At 44.8% G+C, this 20632-nt stretch overlaps 1 protein-coding gene across 2 annotated transcripts in view; it reads right to left on the bottom strand.

Annotated features, from left to right (window-relative positions):
- Window positions 1–20632, bottom strand: part of FOLT1 (folate transporter 1) — a 102148-nt gene that overhangs the window by 19621 nt on the left and 61895 nt on the right. For both annotated transcript variants that reach the window (XM_086505935.1, XM_086505936.1), the window contains 2 exons: window positions 14532–14628; window positions 13679–13752 (listed from right to left, as the gene is read on the bottom strand). In XM_086505935.1, the coding sequence (XP_086362061.1) occupies window positions 13679–13752; window positions 14532–14628 (171 nt within the window). The remainder of the gene's footprint in view (window positions 1–13678; window positions 13753–14531; window positions 14629–20632) is intronic.

Below are 20632 nucleotides of genomic sequence, written 5' to 3'. Positions count from 1 at the left end.
ATAGGGTGTGGAAAGGTGGCCTCATATGTCAATCTAGCATGAATCCCCTCAGACTGGTCAGTATCAATTGTGAACAGCATGGTATCTAAACGAACTAATAAGAGAGTGCTCTGAGCAAAGAGGCCTTCCCAGCCACAATAGGGAGGCATCTAAACCGTGCCTCTCATGAATGCATCCCACTGTGAAGGAAGGGCGGTATCAATCTCAAGCAATCTGTCTGCCACCCTGCGACCTATGTCATAATGCTCTGCCACAAAATCAGCATCTAGCATCCGTGTCTCATGAAACAACCGCATAGAGGCAGCAGGGCCAGCATCCCAGGCAGCCCAATCAATGTGAGTCCACTCTCCAAGCTGACGGGGTGGATCAACCGAAGAATCAAGAACTACAGCTTTCCAAATGGGAGGCTTGCGCTCAATCTCCTCACGACATGAGGGAGGTGAGCGTATGATAGCCCGTCGCATGGAAACCCAAATCTGAACGAGTGATCGGATGAAGGGGGAAAGGGAGGTGGTGGACAAGGGGGCATCAGTAAAGAGAAAACGATACCCTGTCTGCCAAGTATGACCATCTCTAGTGCCGAATCGTGGAGTCACTACACAAAGAGCGACCTGAAGAAGCATCTTCCAGGGTTCTTGTCCGAGAAAAAGACCCCGAACAATAAGCTTGGTAAGAAGGGCGTGGCTCTATAACTCTGGATCAATAATGCCAAGGCCTCCCTCTGACCTAGGACGAATGATCGTGGGTCAGCGGACTCGAGCACGGGTATCAATAGTCCCGTCTGTGCCACTCCATAAAAAGTTCCGCACTACGCAGCAGAGCGGAGCCATCACACCAGAATGTAACATCCAACAAGAAGCCGTATACCATACTGTAGCCAGAATGACCTGGTTGGCGACCAATGCACGGCCAGCCAACGAAAAATGACGTGAAGACCAATGGCATAGCTTCCTTCGAATAGACTGTAGCACGGGTGCAAACTGCTGCTGTAAGGTAACATCTAATCCAACCTGAAAGCCCAGATATCTGCATGTCTGACCCGGTCGCAGCCATGTGAAACCATCAACTACCCCCCAAATAGGTATGTCATCACTGCCAACCAGTAACCCATAGGATTTATGCCAGTTAATGCGTGCACCACTGGCAATGCAAAAAACCTCTAGGGCCTCCCGCATGGCATAAAGAGCAGCTAGCAAATAGCGTAACATGAGCATAGTATCATCAGCAAACTCCTGATCGATAAGGTCTGGAGCTGTAGGTACTGGCATGGTCAAGCCACAAAATGCATGACTCTGAGCACGAAGAAAGTCGGAAATAGTCTCTCCTACAAACAGATACAGATGTGATGCTAGAGGACATCCCTGGCGGATAGAGCGAGAAACCTCAAAACTGCGACTGACACGACCACCAATAGTAATAGCACTGCTAGCAGTCCTGAAGAGAGCGGAAATGCCTGAGATCCATCTCGAAGGGAAACACATCCTAGCTAATGTTCCTTCGAGAAAGTCCCATCAACACGATCGTAGGCTTTCTCGAAGTCAAGGATGAAAAAAGCGAGAGGCTCAGAAGATGATCTGGCCCACTCCACTGCCTCATAAAAAGTGAAGATATCATCCAGGATGCATCGATCCATGACAAAGCCTGTCTGAGAAGTATGAATAATATCGGGTAAGAACGGCCGCAAGCGATGGCTGATCATCAACGCTAATATCTTATAAACCGAAGGGAGTAGGATAATAGGTCTCCACTGTCGGAGATGAGTGGTGTCACCCCCTTCGGAATAAGAGATATGAGACCTGAACAAAGATCCGGATGCATATATCCTAATGCAAAGATGTCCTGACAACCGCGGAGCAGTGGTATATGCAATACATCCCAATATGTCAAAAAGAAAGCTCTAGTGAGGCCATCCTCTCCTGGACAGGAGGATGGATCAAGACTCTCTATAGCAGCATGGAGCTCTGCAAGTGTGAAGGGTGCCAACAAGATCTCTGCCATAGTGTCTGTACAACGGTGTCGCGTGTGATGCCAGATCTGCTCACGTCCATGTAAAACCTCAGTAGTGCATACATCAGCAATGAACAATGTCTCAAAATAATCTGCAGTCATATCAAGTATAACATCAGGATGCATATGTAGTGTCCCCTGAGCATCGCACAAAGTCCGAAGGGTGGTGCAAGGAGGGGGCGCTCTTTATGCGCAGCAAGGAAGTCTTTATTCATTCGATCAGCTTTAGCTATCCAATGAGATACTGAAGCATGATGAGTGAACTCAGACCTAGCCTCCTGTACGCGACGAATCTCCTCTGTGAGCTCTGTCTGTCTACCAGAAAGATAAGCATCCCGAGGCCACTCCTCGAGTAAGCGCTGAGTGGAACCAAGAGGGATGTGAAGATCAGACTCGCGTACCCTCAACTGACGATGAATAATAGCAGTCTGAGCACGGCAGTAAATACTAGACTGAGTAATGCAATGAGCAAGAAACTCTCCAGGGGGTCCAAAATAAGAAGCATCCGTGGACCATAAGTCATGAATCTGCTACTGCAATACCGAAGTGGTGAGAACACTGTCAGGGATGCGGCAGCCTCTCCTCTGTGCAGAGGATCTAGTGAAGGAGATAAACAATGAGATGGGTAAATGATCTGAGAGGCTGGTCCCTCTCCATATAGTAGTGAATCCGCCTAGAGCTGCTGCCCAAGGGCCAATGTAAAAACGATCAAGACGCTCTAATAATCTCCCTTGCTGTCTCTAAAACCCCCAAGAGTAATGAAGTGTAGCAGGGTGGTGACCAAAAAAGGGTATATGCCAAGCGTCAACGCCTTGAATAGCTAGAAGAAATCGATCCCAAGCTGGCTGCTCATCAGGAGAGATGGATGATAAAACTGGAGGTGTGGTGACTCGCCAATCAGAATCGCTCTCGATGTTGTTGAAGTCGCCTCCAACAACCCAAGAGTCTACAGCAGGTAGAACAGCAGCCAAAGAGGACCAAAATGTAGCCCTCTCCCGAGGAGTAGTGGGTGCGTAGACTGACATAAAACCAATGATAGATTCCTGAATCCGAATAGAAGCATAAACTACTCTGCCAGCGACAAGGGTGCCATGCTGCTGAACTGAGGCCAAGTAACGTGGTCCCACTGAGATACATAGACCGCAACTCTGTCCATGAAGGCCTAGAGAAGGCTCCCAAAAAGTGCGGGCGCCCGAGGACATGAGATTGTCAAAGGGAGTGGCAATCTTATGCTCCTGTACTAGCAATATATCCACAGTGCCCACTACATGAGAGTGTAAATCTCTGCGAAGTAAAAGCTTACGGGAACCTTTTACTCAAGAAGTCTGTAAACCATTAGCATTCCAAGAAACTACATGTAAATCCATAGACTGCATGAAAGAGTGTGAATAGCATCTGACTAACTGCGCATCTTCTTGGAGGCAGTTGGGCCATCCAAGGGGTGGGCTTCAGGCGGTAGGAAAGCTACCCGCCAGCCCTCTCTAAGATATGGTGTCTCATTGCACCAACTGCGGACCTCAGCTTGTTTACATTGCATTACCGATGCTGCAGCTTTGACACCCCAAATGCGCATAGACATAGAAAGCACAACATCTGAGGATACATGAATGACCATAGGCAATGAATAGCAAGCATAAACATCACTCCACTCCATAGCACCAATACATGAAGGGTAGTGAGGAGACAAAACATCAGGAGCGGAAGGAGACAACCATAAATGAAGCTGAGACATAGTCTGTGAGTGCACAAAATGTAGAACCCGATCCTCGAACCATTCCTGAGCAACGTGGAATGGAAGGAAAAAGGAATGGGTAGGCTGAGAGCGACTGCCTACTAAAGAGGGAACACAACCTGTCTTGTGATGCAGAAGATAGAGATGCGCCCGCAATGGTCCTTCCGAGTCACCGCACATCTCAGCCCGATGAGTGTCCCAAGAAAGAGGGCAATAACTGAGAAAACTGCGTGAGACGTATGTATGAGCTGCTGAGGGAGGAGGAGGACCAGGAGGCGGAGGGGGGAGAGTAGGGGCGAGAGGAAGAGGAGGAGGAGGGAGATGAAGTAGCGGTGGATGATCCATCTGCATAGGAACAGGGACCTCGGGAAGAGGGGAAGGAGCGGGCGGAGGAACTGCAGGTGAAGGAGGAGCTGCTAACAGAGGCAAGTGGTCCTGCCGCGAAGAAGAAGAATGGTGAGGAGATGCAGGGGGTAAGGGGGTGGTGGAAACCTGAGAGGGAGCTGGAGAGGTAACACTGGGAGCTAGCTGCGCTATTGGTTGCTGACAAGAACGGAAGGAATGATTACGACCCACTGTCTGCCATGCTGCCTCACTGTGAGCTGAAGCGGAGGGAGGAGCAGGAGGGGCTGGAGCTCGAGGAGCGCCTGTAGACTGCTGAGGTGCTTGAGTAGTAGATGGGTGAGAAGGAGGAACTGGCTGTTGAAGCTGACCACGTGGCTGAGCATGACTGCCGTGGGCCGGCTGTTGCTGTCGCCGATGTCGTGGCTGGGTGGGGCAATCTCGCGCCAAGTGTCCCATCTCGTGACAACGTAAGCACTGTCCTGGGCGGCCAGTGACTACCATCCGGAGAGAGTAGTCTCGATCGCGCACAACCACAGTAACTCTATCTGGTAATGAAGTATCCCCAAACACCAAGACCTGAATGCGAGGTGGGCCAGACGAGAAGATGCAGGATCGTGGAACTACCGTGCCAAAATGAGCAGCAATCATCTGGAGGAGATGATCATCGATAAAATCGAGAGGCATATCCGGGAAGGAGAGCGTCAGAGGGAATCTGGGAATAAGGTGTCGACTGTCAAACTCCTCGGTGGAAAATTCGGGATACCACCTCATCAAGTATATCATCCTGCGATCAGAGAGTATCGGAGAGCGAGCCAGGAGAGCTGAGGCGGTGGCGGGATCTGAAAGACGTACCATGAATATGCCTCTGCCAAGGAGTGTAAGCTACGAGATTCGTCCCTGAGTAGTGCCCAATGCAGTCTGTCACCAATCACGTATAGAAGATCGGGGTGGAGACTGGCCAATCATCCGGCCAACTAAGGCATGCTGAGCCAAGTGTTGTACTTTGGAGTCAATGCGTGACAACAGGTCGCCAGTGCAGTCCACGCGACAGGCAAGTGGTGATGGAGCCCCATGAGGAGCACTCGAGACCGGCATAGCCGCCATGAAGAATGGGCGAGACAAGCAAATGCTAAAAAACAAGACCCAAAGTGTAGCTTGGACAAGGGCAATGGAAAGATGGAGGCCGAGGTTGAAGGGCAGGAGGGAGGCACATCGAGGAAGAAGAGTCGATGGAGTAATTGCAAGGTGCTGAGAAAACAGGGCAGGGGGACTAGCTGCTCTCAGCGAGGAATACTCCAAAGAAGGAAGAAAGAGGTACTTCTGCGAGCGGAGCAAACGTTCCGAGAAGGACAAGGTAACGAGAGTCTGCCACAACGATGTGACGCAGGTGGGTAGTACCTTGCTCACACAGATGATCAAGCGTGAACACTAAAACCCTTTGGATGATGAGTATGCCGGTTCATCAAAGGAAGGATACAATCCAGCAGCAGAGGCAACATTCAACACGGTTCCCTCTTTGCTTGCTTTCAACATGACCTGAACCAATCCCTGAGCCAGCTCCTGTTATCAAGCACGACCAGTGGAGCTCCCACCTTCATGTTGTCCTCTTCAATTGGCAGCACAGGCTATACAACAGGCCCTAGATTAGGGTTCGCGCAGGTACAGCAGGCCCAGTGATTTCGAAAAGGTACAACAGACCAAGAGGTAGGGTTCGCAAAGGTACAGCAGGCCCTAGATTAGGGTTCGCGCAGGTACAAAAGGCCCGAAATTAGGGTTCGCGCAGGTACAGCACACCCAAAATTAGGGTTCGACAAGTGAGATGCAGCTCTCTCTCTCTCTCTCTCTCTCTCTCTCTCTCTCTCTCTCTCTCTCTCTCTCTCTCTCTCTCTCTCTCTCTCTCTCACACACAGATGTCCTGTCTTTCTCTACCTCAGTGATCTCTCTTCTCCACAGGTGTGCGTTGTTCATGTGTTTGGCATTGCAGGTGTTCTAGATCGGAGTCGAGGTACCATTGCATCTTCCGCTGCCACTTTGACAGAAAGCTGGCTCCAAAAACGCAGCTGATTCGTCGCGCAAAGCAAGGCTGAAAATGCAGATGATGATGAAGCCGATGATGAACAGCAATGGGAGCACTCGATGCAGTGAGGGAATGGCCAAGAAGAGGCTCAATGGGCTATCGAAGTACCATGCTGCAACGGAAAGATAAGCGTTAGCAGATTCGTGGCGGGTTTTAGGATGGAAAGTCAGTCGACTTTTCGAGCTCGACTAATGTCGAGATTGCTTTTGAAATCTGTTTGGTGATCCTGTTTGGAATTTGTTTGAAATGGATGGTATCTGTTTTGAACCTGTTTTGGTGCCGATTTGAAATGTTTGACTCTGGTTTTAATACTGATTTCAATGATTGGTGATTTTACTCCTGGGTGGAGTAGTGAGAAATGCTGTTTTGGTATTGTTTGAACCTCCAAACGACGCAGACGGGATGTCTGGGGAGCATTTAGTTGTATGCTTGAAAAATATTATTGTTGTTACTTCCGGCCCGGACCTGGATGGTTATGCAGGAGGAGTATTAAGAAGTCTAAGCAGTGGTTACTCTCAACATCTCCAAACGACGCAGGCTGCGGTCTGGGGGCTGTTTGGTTGTAAAAGACCTCCCGGCCCGGACCTTTTTAGGTTATGCGTGAGGACTGATGAGGGAGTCGTTGAATATCTCCCGGCCCGAACCTTGTTAGGTTATGCGAGAGGAGTGCTCATTGGCGTCTTTATGTTTCTATGTCTTGTAACATGCATATGTGAGCATTTGTGTTGCATTGTGATGTGCCAACCACTGTATATTCCTAATTGGATAAGATTGCCTAGGTATGTAATTTTAGTGCATCAAGACACCCGTGGAAGATCGGTGCGGTCTGGGTGTGATGGCTAATTTTACTACGCCGAAATATCAAGAGTTTCGATATGGATGAAAGGAGAAGCCAACTCCTTAACAAACGAAAAGAGCAAATTGATTGTCCCTCGGATCGTCCCTCGGAAAATTTTTGAGCTAACTTAATTTGTTTTGCAAATATGATGTAATCGCGGACGATTACTTTCTTTCAAGAAGGGGGGATGTCACAAACTACTGACGTGTCAACGCCCTGAAGAATGGAGCCAACTTGCAGATCCTGGCCGAGGGACTCAAACCCTAAGAAGAACAAGTAATAGAAGAAGAAGTCCTACCAACTCATGGGAACCCCGTCCGATGGGGCCTAGTGACATAAAAGAATTTAAATAATGCAGAACCCACCCACACGCACGCACGCAGCTAATGACTTGGCAGTAGTATGTACGCTCTAGAAATTACGCTGACAGTGCTGACGTGGCAGACCGTGCGGATTTCTGCGTTTTGCGTTGACATGCTAACGTGGAAGGCTGTACAGATTTTCGTAAATTACGCTGGCAATTTTTTGGCATTCCTTTTGGACCAAAAGCGTTTAAGTTCGAAGGCTTTTCATGTAAACTGCTTTTCATAGGCCAAGGGCCTTTAAATATGTGCAAAGGGCTCATTCTCAAGCATGCTTCCTAGAGAAGGTGCAGAGTCTGGAGTACCGGCTTGTACTGAGTTGATGCAATATAAAGAAATACCGAAAGGGGCACCAAGGTTTGGGGCCAATACTCTCTGGGGTGGAATTCCGCCACTCCGTGTCGCGTGTCGTCTCTCTCTTTTAGTTCAATTGTTATTGAAATGCTAAAAGTATGTTCAGTCTGTTCTTTTCTATAGGCACGTGGTGCTCGTCTTGTGACAACCGACACGTTCCTATAACCTAGACCTACATGCTCGTCGTGTCAGATGCCCACCGAAGTGTAATAACATTTGTCAAAACACTTATACAAACCATTTATGTAAGAGGGTTCCAAAACTGGAAAACCTAATCTTATGGACTAATCCAGACATGCAGGTCCTACGAACACGCTCACAAAATTGCCGGTAGTAATCCTCCTCGGATTCTAGACACTCCTATCTAGGGATAGGTAGAGAATTGGCTCTGGAAGTCGATGAAACATGTCCACATGGCACATGTGCATGTGACATTCGGACACTAAAATGTCCTGTGGACATTATAATGTCCTAAAACTTGGAAAAAAATCACAAGTCATTTCTATGACCCAAACAATGTCAAATGGATTTTTTTGGGAAAGCTACCAATGGAGAAAACTTAAATATGCAAGAAAAAACCATTTTTTATATACAATTTAAATGGACACATTAGTGTCCCCTGTTTTTTGCCTACTTTTGTCTCAATGATTTTTTTCCTAGGTCAGATGAATTTTGTTTGTCGCAATACTTTGTGTCACTCTATATACTTACAAACACCACATATTCATGTAAATCACAGCCAACAAAATTTTTTTTATATGATTTATGCACCACATACTAGAATCCACACACACTTTTGTAGGCATGGTATTGAAGACCCTTTTTGAAGTCAAATAGTGATTCTCAAAACAACTTTGTAGTGTTTTTCTTGTGTAGTATACCCATGGGGCAAGTCACACACTATGTAAGTGGGTAGAAATTCATTATAATTTTTCCTTGGTATTTTTTACAGAATGATCCAAAAAGGACATTGTAATACTAATATGATATCCGATCACCGAGTAGAGGATGTGAATACCCTGCTGGAAGGATCGAAAGTGTGCATACCTGCTTGCATAAGGCCTCAAGACCAAATTGGATGACCACTGGAATCAAAAAAGTGAAATAAACAAAGTAAAATCGAGCTCTGTATTGCAGAAATGGCACACAAACGACAGCGAGGAGGATCTTATGGCTCGCAGCAGGCTATAGAGTACCGAATTTGGAGGTGCTCAAGAGTCATAACCAGCAAGCCAGGGCGACCCTATTGAGGGTGATTATGCTCGGATCTGTGCAAGTCAGCGCGTTGCTTCCTCCCTCTGTAAGGGGCTGCTCCCGCGAGTCGAGTTGAGCCAAGGCTGATGCCAAGCTCTAATACCAGGTGATGTGTTGCAGGCCCATGGTGGATGGTGCCTTGCAGCCATGGCGAGGAGCTATGCGAGCAGAGAAACGAGAGAGAGATTCGACACAGAAGCAAAAACAACACGCTATTCTTGATATGATATTTTTGTGTAAACAAAATTACAATATATAAAGCCAACTCGCCATGCACACTAAAAAGGAAACTGAGTCTTATCTGCATGTTCTAAGGGAGTATCCCACGGGCTGACACCATCAATCGAACGAGGGCTTGAAACCAACAATCCTTTCGCATAGGTTTTTCTTCTCCTCTTTCCATTCCTCCATCTTTTGAAGAAAGGTTGCCTCTATCTCTTTCTTCCACTCCTTCACTTCAACTTCAAGTGTTGGTATCTACTGCTTGGTAATCGAGAACTTCATGTTGAGAGGGAGGCGGGCTATAGCCACTGGAGAGGCCATGTGAAAGGGGGTCAATGGGTAGCCCAATGGCGGGACACCATGAGAGAGAGAGAGAGAGAGAGACTAAAACAACCAAAAACATACAAGAAACTCCAAAAAATAGCAAGAAACGCTTGTGAAACCCTTTAAAACAGAGAAAATCAGCTTCGAAACTTTGAAAAACAACAAAACACATAATTGAAACCCTAAAAAATGGTAAAGATACAGTTTTGAAACCCTAAAAAACAGCAAAAAACAGTGGCCAAACCCTAAAAAACCAAATTTGAAACCCTAAAACCGGGCAAAAAAACAATGACAAAACCCTAAAAACAACAAAAACGAGGTGATGAAACCCTAAAAATAGTGAGAGTCCAAACCCATGGGCGAGAGAGAGAGAGAGAAGATTGACACCGAACCAACCCTCTCAAAGGCCCCCCACACCATTGCCGACGTCGTATTTGCTTTTGATTTCGTAAAGTGAGAGGAATCAAGGGTTGAAAGTTGGTTGCAAAAACACAGCCGATATGTCGCACAAAGCAGGGTTGAAAACACAGATGATGATGGAGCCGATGATGAACAGCGATGCGAGCACTCGATACAGATTGATTTGATGATGATGGAGCCGATGACGAACAGCGATGGGACACTCAATGCGGATTGATTTGATGACGATGAAGCCGATGATGAACAACGATGGGAGCACTCGATGGGATTGATTTGATGCACCTTTGGATCCATTTGGAGGAGGGGTTGCTGATGGCCACCAAGGGTGCACTCCCGATGTGAGGAATCAAGGGCTGAAAGTTGGCTGCAAAAACATAGCCGATTTGTCGCACAAAGCAGGGTTGATAACGCAGATGATGATGGAGCCGATGATGAACAGCGATGGAAGCACTTAATGCAGAGAGGGAATGGTCAAGAAGAGGCTCAATGGGCTGTCGAAGTACCGGGCTACAACGGAGAGATGAGCGTTAGCAAATCCATGGCGTTCCGACGAGGAAACGGGCTGAAAACTGAAAACGCTGGGCTGAATTGCTGATCTGGCAAGAATGCGCTCGGGAGGGTGAGCCAAAACGCAAGAGGGCTGATTTGCAAAACGTTGGGTCTGATCTCCAAAAACGCTGGGAGTGGGTGCTAGCGTTGGCTCATCTCATGCAAAATGATCGTTCTACTGCTGCTTTTATAAGGAATTTAGGTCAAGAATTTCAGGACAGGTCGGGGAAAAATGAGCATGAGTTCTCTAACGATAACTCACTATTATGTGACCAATTTGACGAATCGATTGGACCGACACATTCCTCTAACCTGGACCTACATGCTCGTTATGTCAGATGCCCACCGAAGTGTAATAACATCTGTCAAAACGCTTGTACAAACCATTTATGCAAGAGGGTTCCAAAACTACAAAACCTAATATAATGGACTCGTCCGGGCATGAAGGTCCTGCGAACAGGCTCACAAAATTGCCGGTACTAATCCTCCTAGAATTCTAGACACTCCTATCTAGGGATAGGTACACAATTGGCTCTGGAAGTCAATGAAACATGTCCACGTGGCACACAAAGCCATGTGTGCTCAGTTTCTATCGACTGAAGAGATGCAATAGAAAGAATTTCCCCAATATCCCTAAAAGCCCCTTTTCCCACCCTTTGGATGCGGCACACTCTACTCCTTTGGTACACTGATTTTTTAGTGAAGCACTTTGTAGGCCCTCTATTATACAAGACACTCCACCGCCTTGGCTCTAGCTCATGATCTCTCCCCTCTTGACGGTGCCTACAGGATTAGTCACTTTCGATGTTCGCGGTAGGGGGGAGAGCTTTTCTGACAGTTACATGCGACACCCTGGAGACTCAACCTCAGGAGCTGAGCCCACACGATTCCAAGTTCATGTATCTCTTATGCCCGATTTCTTCAATTTCCACTAGCACAACACCTTTATAAGGTGTTGCAGTAGCAAAATGTCAGTCTCATATGTTACTACGAGAGCCAGCAGGAGTGGACTATAGCGTGCGACAGTGATTGTTTGAAGACACATGCTGTCGAGATTTCTCGTCATTTCTTGGCGTGACAAATCTGCTAAAGACCTTTTGGCCTTAGCAAGATTCTTAGTCTGAGAAGCAGCTGGCACAAGTTGCCGAAATATTGCCATTCTTGATTGTGGACACTCAGTCCCCCCCGATTAATGAGGATTCTTGGCCAAAAGCAAAGGCTTAGTGTGCATCATGATGACAAGGCGGATTACACATATTCCAAGGTGCTTGCAAAGATTGCACAGTTCTATGTAGTAGCAGCTTCTATCTTTTCAGCTCCTCCAAGAGGATTGTCTCATCGACTGTTTAGGGGCTTGGAGGGCCTCACTTATTTGTTATCATGGTAGATTGAGACAGGAGTTTCACAATGCCTGATCAGCAAGGCGGTAAGGTACCTAAAGTACGCAACACTAAAGAGTACGTGTTTTAAGGCACGCCAAAATTTGTATTATTTGTTGAGAATATAAATTATACAAGATTTTAAGCAACGTGATAAGTTTGCAATCCTTATTCAATAAGCATGCAACAAAACAAAACACCACACAATTTTCCCAACAAATTACCTAACCCAATTACACAATTCTAGTATTGAATTATCGAGCAAATTACGTAACAACCAGTAAAAATGAAGTATGAACAATGGACACATACACGTATCATCTACACTGGCAAGACATATCATTTACTGCAAGAAATTTCACACTGAAATGCTTAAAGATACAAAACATCACAAGATTCAAAACTGGGTCTCCATTATCGTGAAGTGTTGTACTACTAAAAATACAAGAATGACGCAAAAAATGAAAAAATCTGGATAGTGGTACACATCACTGTCTCATCAAAGTAACAGAATGTGTCACAAAGTGAAGTGGCATCACCGAACTTGAATCGACAGAGTAGAAGCAGGATCGGAACAGAAATTGACACCAAGGTCTGAGCACTGCTGCCCACAAAATGCGCCACAAACCGTGGGCAGCAGGATTTTGTTGACTTTATGATTGGAAGTGCTTTTGGGCACCAATTAATCAGAGCAAAAGACTTTTGGATGCTTTTGTGCATGAGGTAAAGATATCAAATGATTTTCATGCTTTTGGAGCACTTGTAAAAAGAAAGATTGCAATTCACAATATAATATAACATAAACACATGGGTTAAAACATGTCCAGGATATCCACGGGTTGCTAAAAGAATGTAGCAATAAGAAGCATTTTTAACTTGAGCGTTTTGTCCAATTAGTTCCCTTAGGAATATCCACTGCCTGTCTGTTTGTAAGGCTCTGTGATTCTCACATTTCTATGCTCTACAATTCTCTTTGTTCTGAAGTGCACCTTTAGTTCTGAGGTTGAATAAACCTGTTATCCTCCCTAAGGTTATTGCAACGGCTGCCTCTATGAAGTTGGGTCTACATTCTTAGATCTCACATTTCAGCTGAGCAAATGCTACCTACTTGTTTAGCCTGACCATGTGTAACAATTTTTCAGAGTAGTGTTTCTTGCAGAAAGGTGGTTAACATAGCAGTACTCATTTTAGAATGGCAGGATTACACCCCTTTCCATAGCCGAAAATTGAGCTTGGCTACAGGTGCCTTGGCCCCTTTACCCTAGCCCTCATAGTGGATCGTGAGAACACTTTCAGACCAGATAATCACATGTTTCATGGGATTGCATGTTGTTTTGAAGCCATGGCCAAGACCAGTTCTACTATATCTCTCTCAAAATGGTCAGCATCGCTTGGATGTATCAATCCACTAGATAAAGGCAAAGTTACTGGAGGTCCCCTTTGGATTTAAAAATGCTGAAATTCCATTGATATTTTAGATGTCTATGTTCTGTCGTTAGACCATTTGAATATAAATAAACTTGGTAAGCAACTTCCCTTACAAACCCTATCAAAGAAGTTTGATACAATTCAAAAGATCACAAAATCAATATCTATAAGACGCTGAAATTCGAGAGCATTATCAATTATAATTTGAACATTTTTAGACTCCTATGAGAAACAGTAGCCTACATGGACTCCTTTAAAAAAACCCTTTGGCCACTTCAAACACATGCAAGAAATCCTCGAGCTTGTTACTAATAGATAGCAGATCAACCCAAAAAATTACATGACATAATTTCATCGCCTACTGTTCTCTAAGAGCTTAGCACTCACAAGTAGGAGACTTGGACCGAGTCCTTTGTAGAGTGCCCACCAACCCTCATCTTTTACTATACTCTGCATCGCATCTGTTCAATCATATTTTCAGCGCATTACTAGCTTGCAAAACGTTTTATCTTTAAGAATAAGACAACCAACCCATAACCGGGCATTCTACATTATGTTGCACTTGGCAGATTTAAATGATCATTTTGTCGATTCAAAAACATAAATTGTCCACATGATCAGCCAAACACAGAGAAACAATTAGGCAAAAATTACCAAAATACCCCTGTATTTTGTAGTAATTTCCCAAAATACCCCTCAAATTTTAAAAATTCCTAGAATATCCTTGTACCAACTTTCAATGAATTGCTCCAATCTTCACAGAGTTTAACTTTTTTTATCATAGAGGTCTATCTGTTAGTGTCTTGGACAAAGAAATTTCACCAATAAGCTCACAAATAGTGGCATTCGTGTCTAAACATAATGCATTATTCCATACTGAAAGCCCACAATACCATCAAAATTCCTAGTTCTATCCTCTTAAGGATGGAGAGCCAATCGTCCTATCATGAGTTGTAAAACATAATGACTTGCAAGTTGATTCTGAGATTGAGAAGGGGCATTTTGAGAATTTTTGTCAAAATTTGCCAAAGATGATGGGTATTCTGGGAATTTGCCAAAGACAATGGGTATTCTGCAAATTTTTGAGATTTGAGGGGTATTTTGGGAATTTCCACAAATTTCAGGGGCATCATTAGAATGTCAGCAAAGACAGATGCAGCTCCACTTTGAGAACAAAATACTGGATAAAGGTCTTTAAACATGCAAGGTTCATAAAATTTTATCAGGTTAGCAAGCATACCTGTAAAACCTGCATATGGCTTATGCACACCATGACCTGGACTTTGAAGTTGCAGCCGTGTCTTCACTAGCCAAAATGGGTTTGTTGCGAGACACACCTGAATGGTCAGCCAAAATGCAGAGTCACAAAAAAAACTCTGACTTTTGGTCTTTCATGCTTTACAAAAATACTTCTTTTCTGGGAAAAAAAAGAAAGAGAGCAAATTTTGAACCGTACAACTCTTACCCTGGCAGTTACATTTATAGAGAAGATACTATGCTGCTGCCAAATGTGACACAGCCCCTTTCTATTTTTCACACGAAAGTATACTACCGACAACTTTTTAAAGCGGCTAATAGGCTGTGCCTCTCCCAAAAGGTGGGAACACAGAAAGAAGCATACCCACACACATCAAGTTGCAGAAAGGAGGGCGCACAGCACTACCAAAATGCTAAATCTTGAATAAGAATCACATAATCTGCTTGCCCCCTGGAGGGCGCACAGCACTACCAAAATACTAAATCTTGAATAAGAATCACATATTCAAATACAAAGAAGGGAAAAGAAAAGATTTGAAGTGAGACTCAGACCAGAATATAATCTGCTCACCCCCCGCCCCCCCAAACACACACATACACACACCCAAACTCCAATTTTTAGAGGCTTGGGCAGGATCACTATTATTTCAGAGGGAGCTTCAAGATAGGATTAATATGTAGCGAGTAGTGATGAGGATGCCAGATATACGTGGGTGAGGATCCAGCTCTCCAACCTACATGTGACGTCGGTGATCCCTATCGCCTTAAGTTAATTCCAATCTAGAGGTTCCACATATGCAAACACACGTTGGGAAACTGCAGATAAGAGAGACTTTGACCCTGGAAACCCTAGGAACAGAGGTCCTGCCTCATGCCAGCCTACCGCGTGGGCACAATACCACCGACAAGGTATGTCTACCTACCACCGGGCACAACCACACAATGGCCCTAACTCCCTAAACTGCTCCTAGGAGATACAAGACAGTGGAGCCACCACTCTACAGAAGGTGTAACTCCTCTAGACACATGCCATGCAAGCTGTAAGACAAACATTGATCAAGAACCATGATGTTCAATATCCTTCCTCATTATTGTGCCTATATAGGGGAACGTTGTACTGTGATTGGCAACTGCCACAAACCATAGCCGCTAAAATACGCGTATTTTATTTAGAATACACGACGTCCCGTATTGAAACCTACAATATGTCTCATAACGTTTCTATTCTAACGTTTTTTTGCTCAAAACGTATGTCTTTTTCTAGTTGATCAATTGTGTTTTAGAGCTTCATGGTGCTTGTTTATGTATACTATGGTTAAATATTGAAGAGTCACTGAGGAGGTCCATGAACCGCTTCATTTGTTCTTATTAAAGTATCATAGCTAAAAAAGTTGACGTACTTTATTTTTGATTCTCAAAAATACGTCTAGTACGCGTATTGTACACCACGTATTAAACGTCTCATCTCGTACCGTAGCAGCTATGCCACAAACGGACGACCTGGCATGTTCGACTGGACAAACCCTAGTGAAACAGACAGATTCAATATTATAAGTTGTTTCAACTCATGGGGTCCCGTCCGATGGGGCCCAAGGAACACTAGGAATAAAAATAAAGCAAGGACCCAATTTGCGTGGACATGCTAACGTGGCAGCACTGTACGGACATCCCCGCAAATTGCGTTGGCTGCTAACGTGGAGTACCGGCTTGTACCAAGTTTAAGCAATATAAAGAAATAGCGAAAGGGGCGCCAAGGTTTGGGACCAGTGCTCTCTTGGAGTGGAACTCCGCCACTCCCTGTCTCGTGTATCGTGCACTCTCCATCTCTTTTACTTCAGTTGTTATTTGAAGTGCTTACAGTTGTTCAATCTATTCTTTTCCGTTGGCACGTGGTGCTCGTCCCCGTTACACAGATTACCTAGATGGAATAAAGTCACAAACTTCCTTTGTGATTTCAGGGATACTGATGGATTGACAGTATTCTATTGTATGACTTAATAAAAGAGGTACTTCGAAATGGGAAATCCTGAAATGAATCTGTTATATGTGCTCTCTCATGTGAGTAGTGTTTGAGTGCTATTTGAAAGACGAAATGACTGCAACATTACGGTCTTGTTGTCCGGAGAGATGAGATGGACATGATAGTAACAATATTTAGTCAATCAAGACAACTACGAGAGATCAGTGAGATCTAGAGGTGATTTCCAAATACGTTACAGCAGATCATGATTCTCATCCAAGATCTCAACGGGGGTAGTCATATGAATGTGATTTGAATTTTCAATGATTGTCGTCTTTGTGCAAGTGTTGGATATGTGTTGTCTAGTGCGTCCGTACTTAGCGTTAGTGTCTACTGAACTAGTTTCTAGCTTAAGTCGGTTTTGCAGGCGTAATCGAGGGCGATTACAATTCTTTCAAGAGGGGGATATGTCACAAACGGATGACGTGGCATGTTCGACCTGAGTACCGGCGTGAAAGTGACATATTCAATATTATAAGTTATTCCAACTTATGGGTGTCCTGTCCGATGGGGCCCAGGGAACTGGAGTTAAAATAAAGCAAGGATCCAATTTGCATTGACATGTTGACGTGGCACCCCTATACAAACATACCCCCAAATTGTGATGGTTGCTGACAGCATTTGTACGGATTTTGCGATTTTTGCTGGCAACTTTTTGGCGTTAGGAAATTGGGACCAGATGCTTTTGGACTTATTGCTTTTCATGTAACTGCTTTTAGAAGGCCATGGGCCTTTAAAAGAATTTCCAGGGCCTCTTTCTCCCTCAAATTGTCTTGGGAGCATTGTGGAGAGAAGAGGACCCTCAGACATTGTATTTTTCCAAGCATTGATATAAAAAGAAATACCGAAAGGGGCACCAGACTTTGGAGCCAATCTCTCTGGGCAAGGAACTTCACCGTGCCGTGTCGTCTCTCTTAGTTTGGTTCAAATCTGTAAGTCGTTTTCAATTTCTCTCACGTGTGTTGCATCAGATTCTCAGCTTGGGGTGTCCAAGTCTATTGCAGTAGTATCAAAGCGGAGTCGATTCTTCCTTCTATAGAGAATCCAATCCCTTTTATCGCGACACACATGGGATCAGTTGACGAATCTCGTCACGAGGAAACTATTGCACCAGACCACTCGGGTTCGGGTGAAAACACGGAAGATTCCAATGGACGGCGACCACCTTCTATTGACTCAAAAGGAGAGTACTGGCCACTTCACCCCATAGAGTATGCATGAATGGAGATGCAGGGTCAACAACAAGCCGAAGAACGGAGCCAACCTGCACATCTTGGCCGAGGGGCCGAAACCCTAAGAAGCAAGGGTAGAAGAAGAGGAAGAAGCAGAAGAAGTTCCCACCAACTTATGGGACCCCGTCCGATGGGGCCCAAGTTCCTAGGGACATAATAATAAAATAAAGTAACTCACACACACACAAAATCATTGCGCTACTAGATTGATGACGTGGCAACTGTACGGCACCTCCAAATTTTTCTACTGACGTGAGGACATGGCAACAGTACGGATTACAAGGCATATGCCATAAAGATCACTTGCAAGAAAAGGATCAAATATTTTTTTCGATCCGCTGTTTTTCTCAGAGGCAATGTCATGCAGTGGTGAATGTCTATAGCTACCAAGCCGCATACTCCAAGGACTTCACAATCTTTCAAGAAAATTTTTGCCCAAAGTTACATGCTTTTTGGCATCTTCCTTCAAAGTACAACTTCTGGCAAAGTGGGGTATCCTGAAATGCTTGCCACGGAAAATTACAACTTGAAATTTCTCGACATCTCTCATCAGGTCTCTCTTCCCAAGCCGATAACCTTGGAGACCTAGTGTGATTGCTATATCTTCGGGCTACCATCACCGCCATAGGAACATTGCTTGTAGAGGCTTATTTCGACTATTCAAGAGTTTATGGACCATGCTGCGGCCGGCGACAACATTATGGGAAGAAATTTAAACCTGATTTTGGTGCAGGTTTCAGAATGGAAAGCAAGTCGACTTCCGAGCTTGACTGATGTCGAGAATGCTTTTTCAATTTGAATTAGAAGTTTTTTGAATCCGTTTGAGAACTTGTTTGGTGATCCTGTTTGGAAATTTGTTTGAAATGGATGGTAGCTATTTTAAACCTGTCTTGGTGCCGATTTGAACTGTTTGACTCTGATTTTAATATTGGTTTCAATGCTTGGTGATTTACTCCCGGATGGAGTAGTCAGAAATGTTGTTTTGATATTGTCTGAACCTCGGAACGATGCAGACGAGATGTCTGGGAAGCGTTTCGTTGTATGTTGGAAAGCTCTGAACGATGCAGACAAGATGTCTAAGGAGTGCTTGGTTGTATGCTTGAACCTCCAAACGATGCAAGCAGTCTGGGGGTTGTTTGGTTATAAAGGCCTCTATCTCTCCTGAATCGGACCTTTTTAGGTTATGTGGGAGGAGTGATGAGGAAGTCGTTGAGCAGCTCATGGCCCGGACGTGGATGGTTTTTTGCGGGGGAAGTGTTCATCGGCGACTTTATGTTTCTATGTTTTGTAACATGCATACGTGAGCATTTGTGTTGCATTGTGATGTGCCAACCACTGAATACTCCTTATGATGAAATTTTTCTGGGAAACCAACGACCCAAGATATCAACAGCTTCAACCTAGAATGAAACTCCTTATTGGATGAGATTTTTCTTGGAAGCCAACGACCCAAAAAATCAAGAGCTCCAATCTGGAATGAGAAAATTGATTGTCCCTCGGAATGACCCTCGAAAATTTTTGAGTTAACTTGAGTTGTTTTGCAGATATGATGTAATCGCGGACGATACTTTCTTTCAAGAAGGAGGGATGTCACACTGATGGTGTCAAGCCACTGACGAACGGCGCCAACCTGCACATCCCGTCGGCTGAGGGGCCTAAACCCTAAGAAGCAAGGGCAGCAGCAGAAGAAGAAGTTCCCACCAACCGATGGGGCCCAGGTGCCTAGAGACATAATAATGAAATAAAGCAGCTCACACTCTCACACACACACACACGCGCAGAAAATCGTTGCGCTAATGGACTGATGACAAGGCAACTGTACGGCACCTCTGGATTTTGCTATTGACATGAGAACGTGGCAGCAGTACAGATTTCCGCGTTTTGCGCAGACAAGTGATGGCGTGGCAGTGTACAGAATCCCTTGTTTTGGGCTAGCAGCTTTTGGACCAATTGCTTTTAAGTTTATAGCTTTTCATGTAAGCTTCTTTTTAAGAGGTTAAGAGCCTATCATGGACTCATTCTCTGGTACACTTCCGGGTTGTAATAGAAATGGCCTATGAATTTTGAGAGTAGCGAAATTAGGAAACTTAGAAAAAGCATTTTTGTGAGATTACTTTGAGAGCATAGAGGGTGAACTTAATTGATGGTAGCAACATAAACATAGTACTTAATTAACTTGGCATGAACAATACTTTTGCAAGAGAGACAGTTTAGAGAACATGACAATAGTTGAGAACCGGATTTATGTAAAGCCGATCCCCCCTCCAATAAGCATTTGTATTATAGATTCTTCCATCAAGAGAGACTTGGTACAATACAATCTTTGTGTTCCTTGTGACCTAGGTGATGCAATGAAGATGGAAAGCTTCATGCATCACAAGCATAACATACACTTTGCAAAAAGCATTAACTATCCCAAGGCCTCAAACACCTTCGAAGGTGGAGAGAGCTAGCGAGGAATGAGGGTAGGGAAGAGGAAGAAGAAAAATTCCATAGGAGAAAGAAGTACTTCCTCACTTATCATCACTCTTCTTGCTAGCATACATAATAGCATAGTAATGAAGATGGAGAAGATGGCAAGCTTAAGCATTGAAGCATGGCTTTTGGTTGTATTTGCATTCCATAGCCAAGAGTGTTGGTGTAGGCTCTCAACTTCTCTACTAGCTTGGAGAACGAGATGGAGCTCTTGCACTTTGCACTTCACACCATGAGAGTGTGTGGGAGAGGATACCCCCCAAGCTAGCCCCCTTCTTGCTTTGGTCGACCCCCCCTTGTAGCTCATGCTTGAAGCTCATTGGACCCCTGCAAGCCTGGTCAATCACATGCAGGATG

This window comes from Adiantum capillus-veneris, chromosome 29 (assembly GCF_014529385.1).
Source record: "Adiantum capillus-veneris isolate H3 chromosome 29, ASM1452938v2, whole genome shotgun sequence".
In the NCBI taxonomy this organism is placed as follows: Eukaryota; Viridiplantae; Streptophyta; class Polypodiopsida; order Polypodiales; family Pteridaceae; genus Adiantum; species Adiantum capillus-veneris.
Note: the sequence above shows the minus strand (reverse complement) of the source record. Positions and strands in the feature narration are given on the sequence as shown.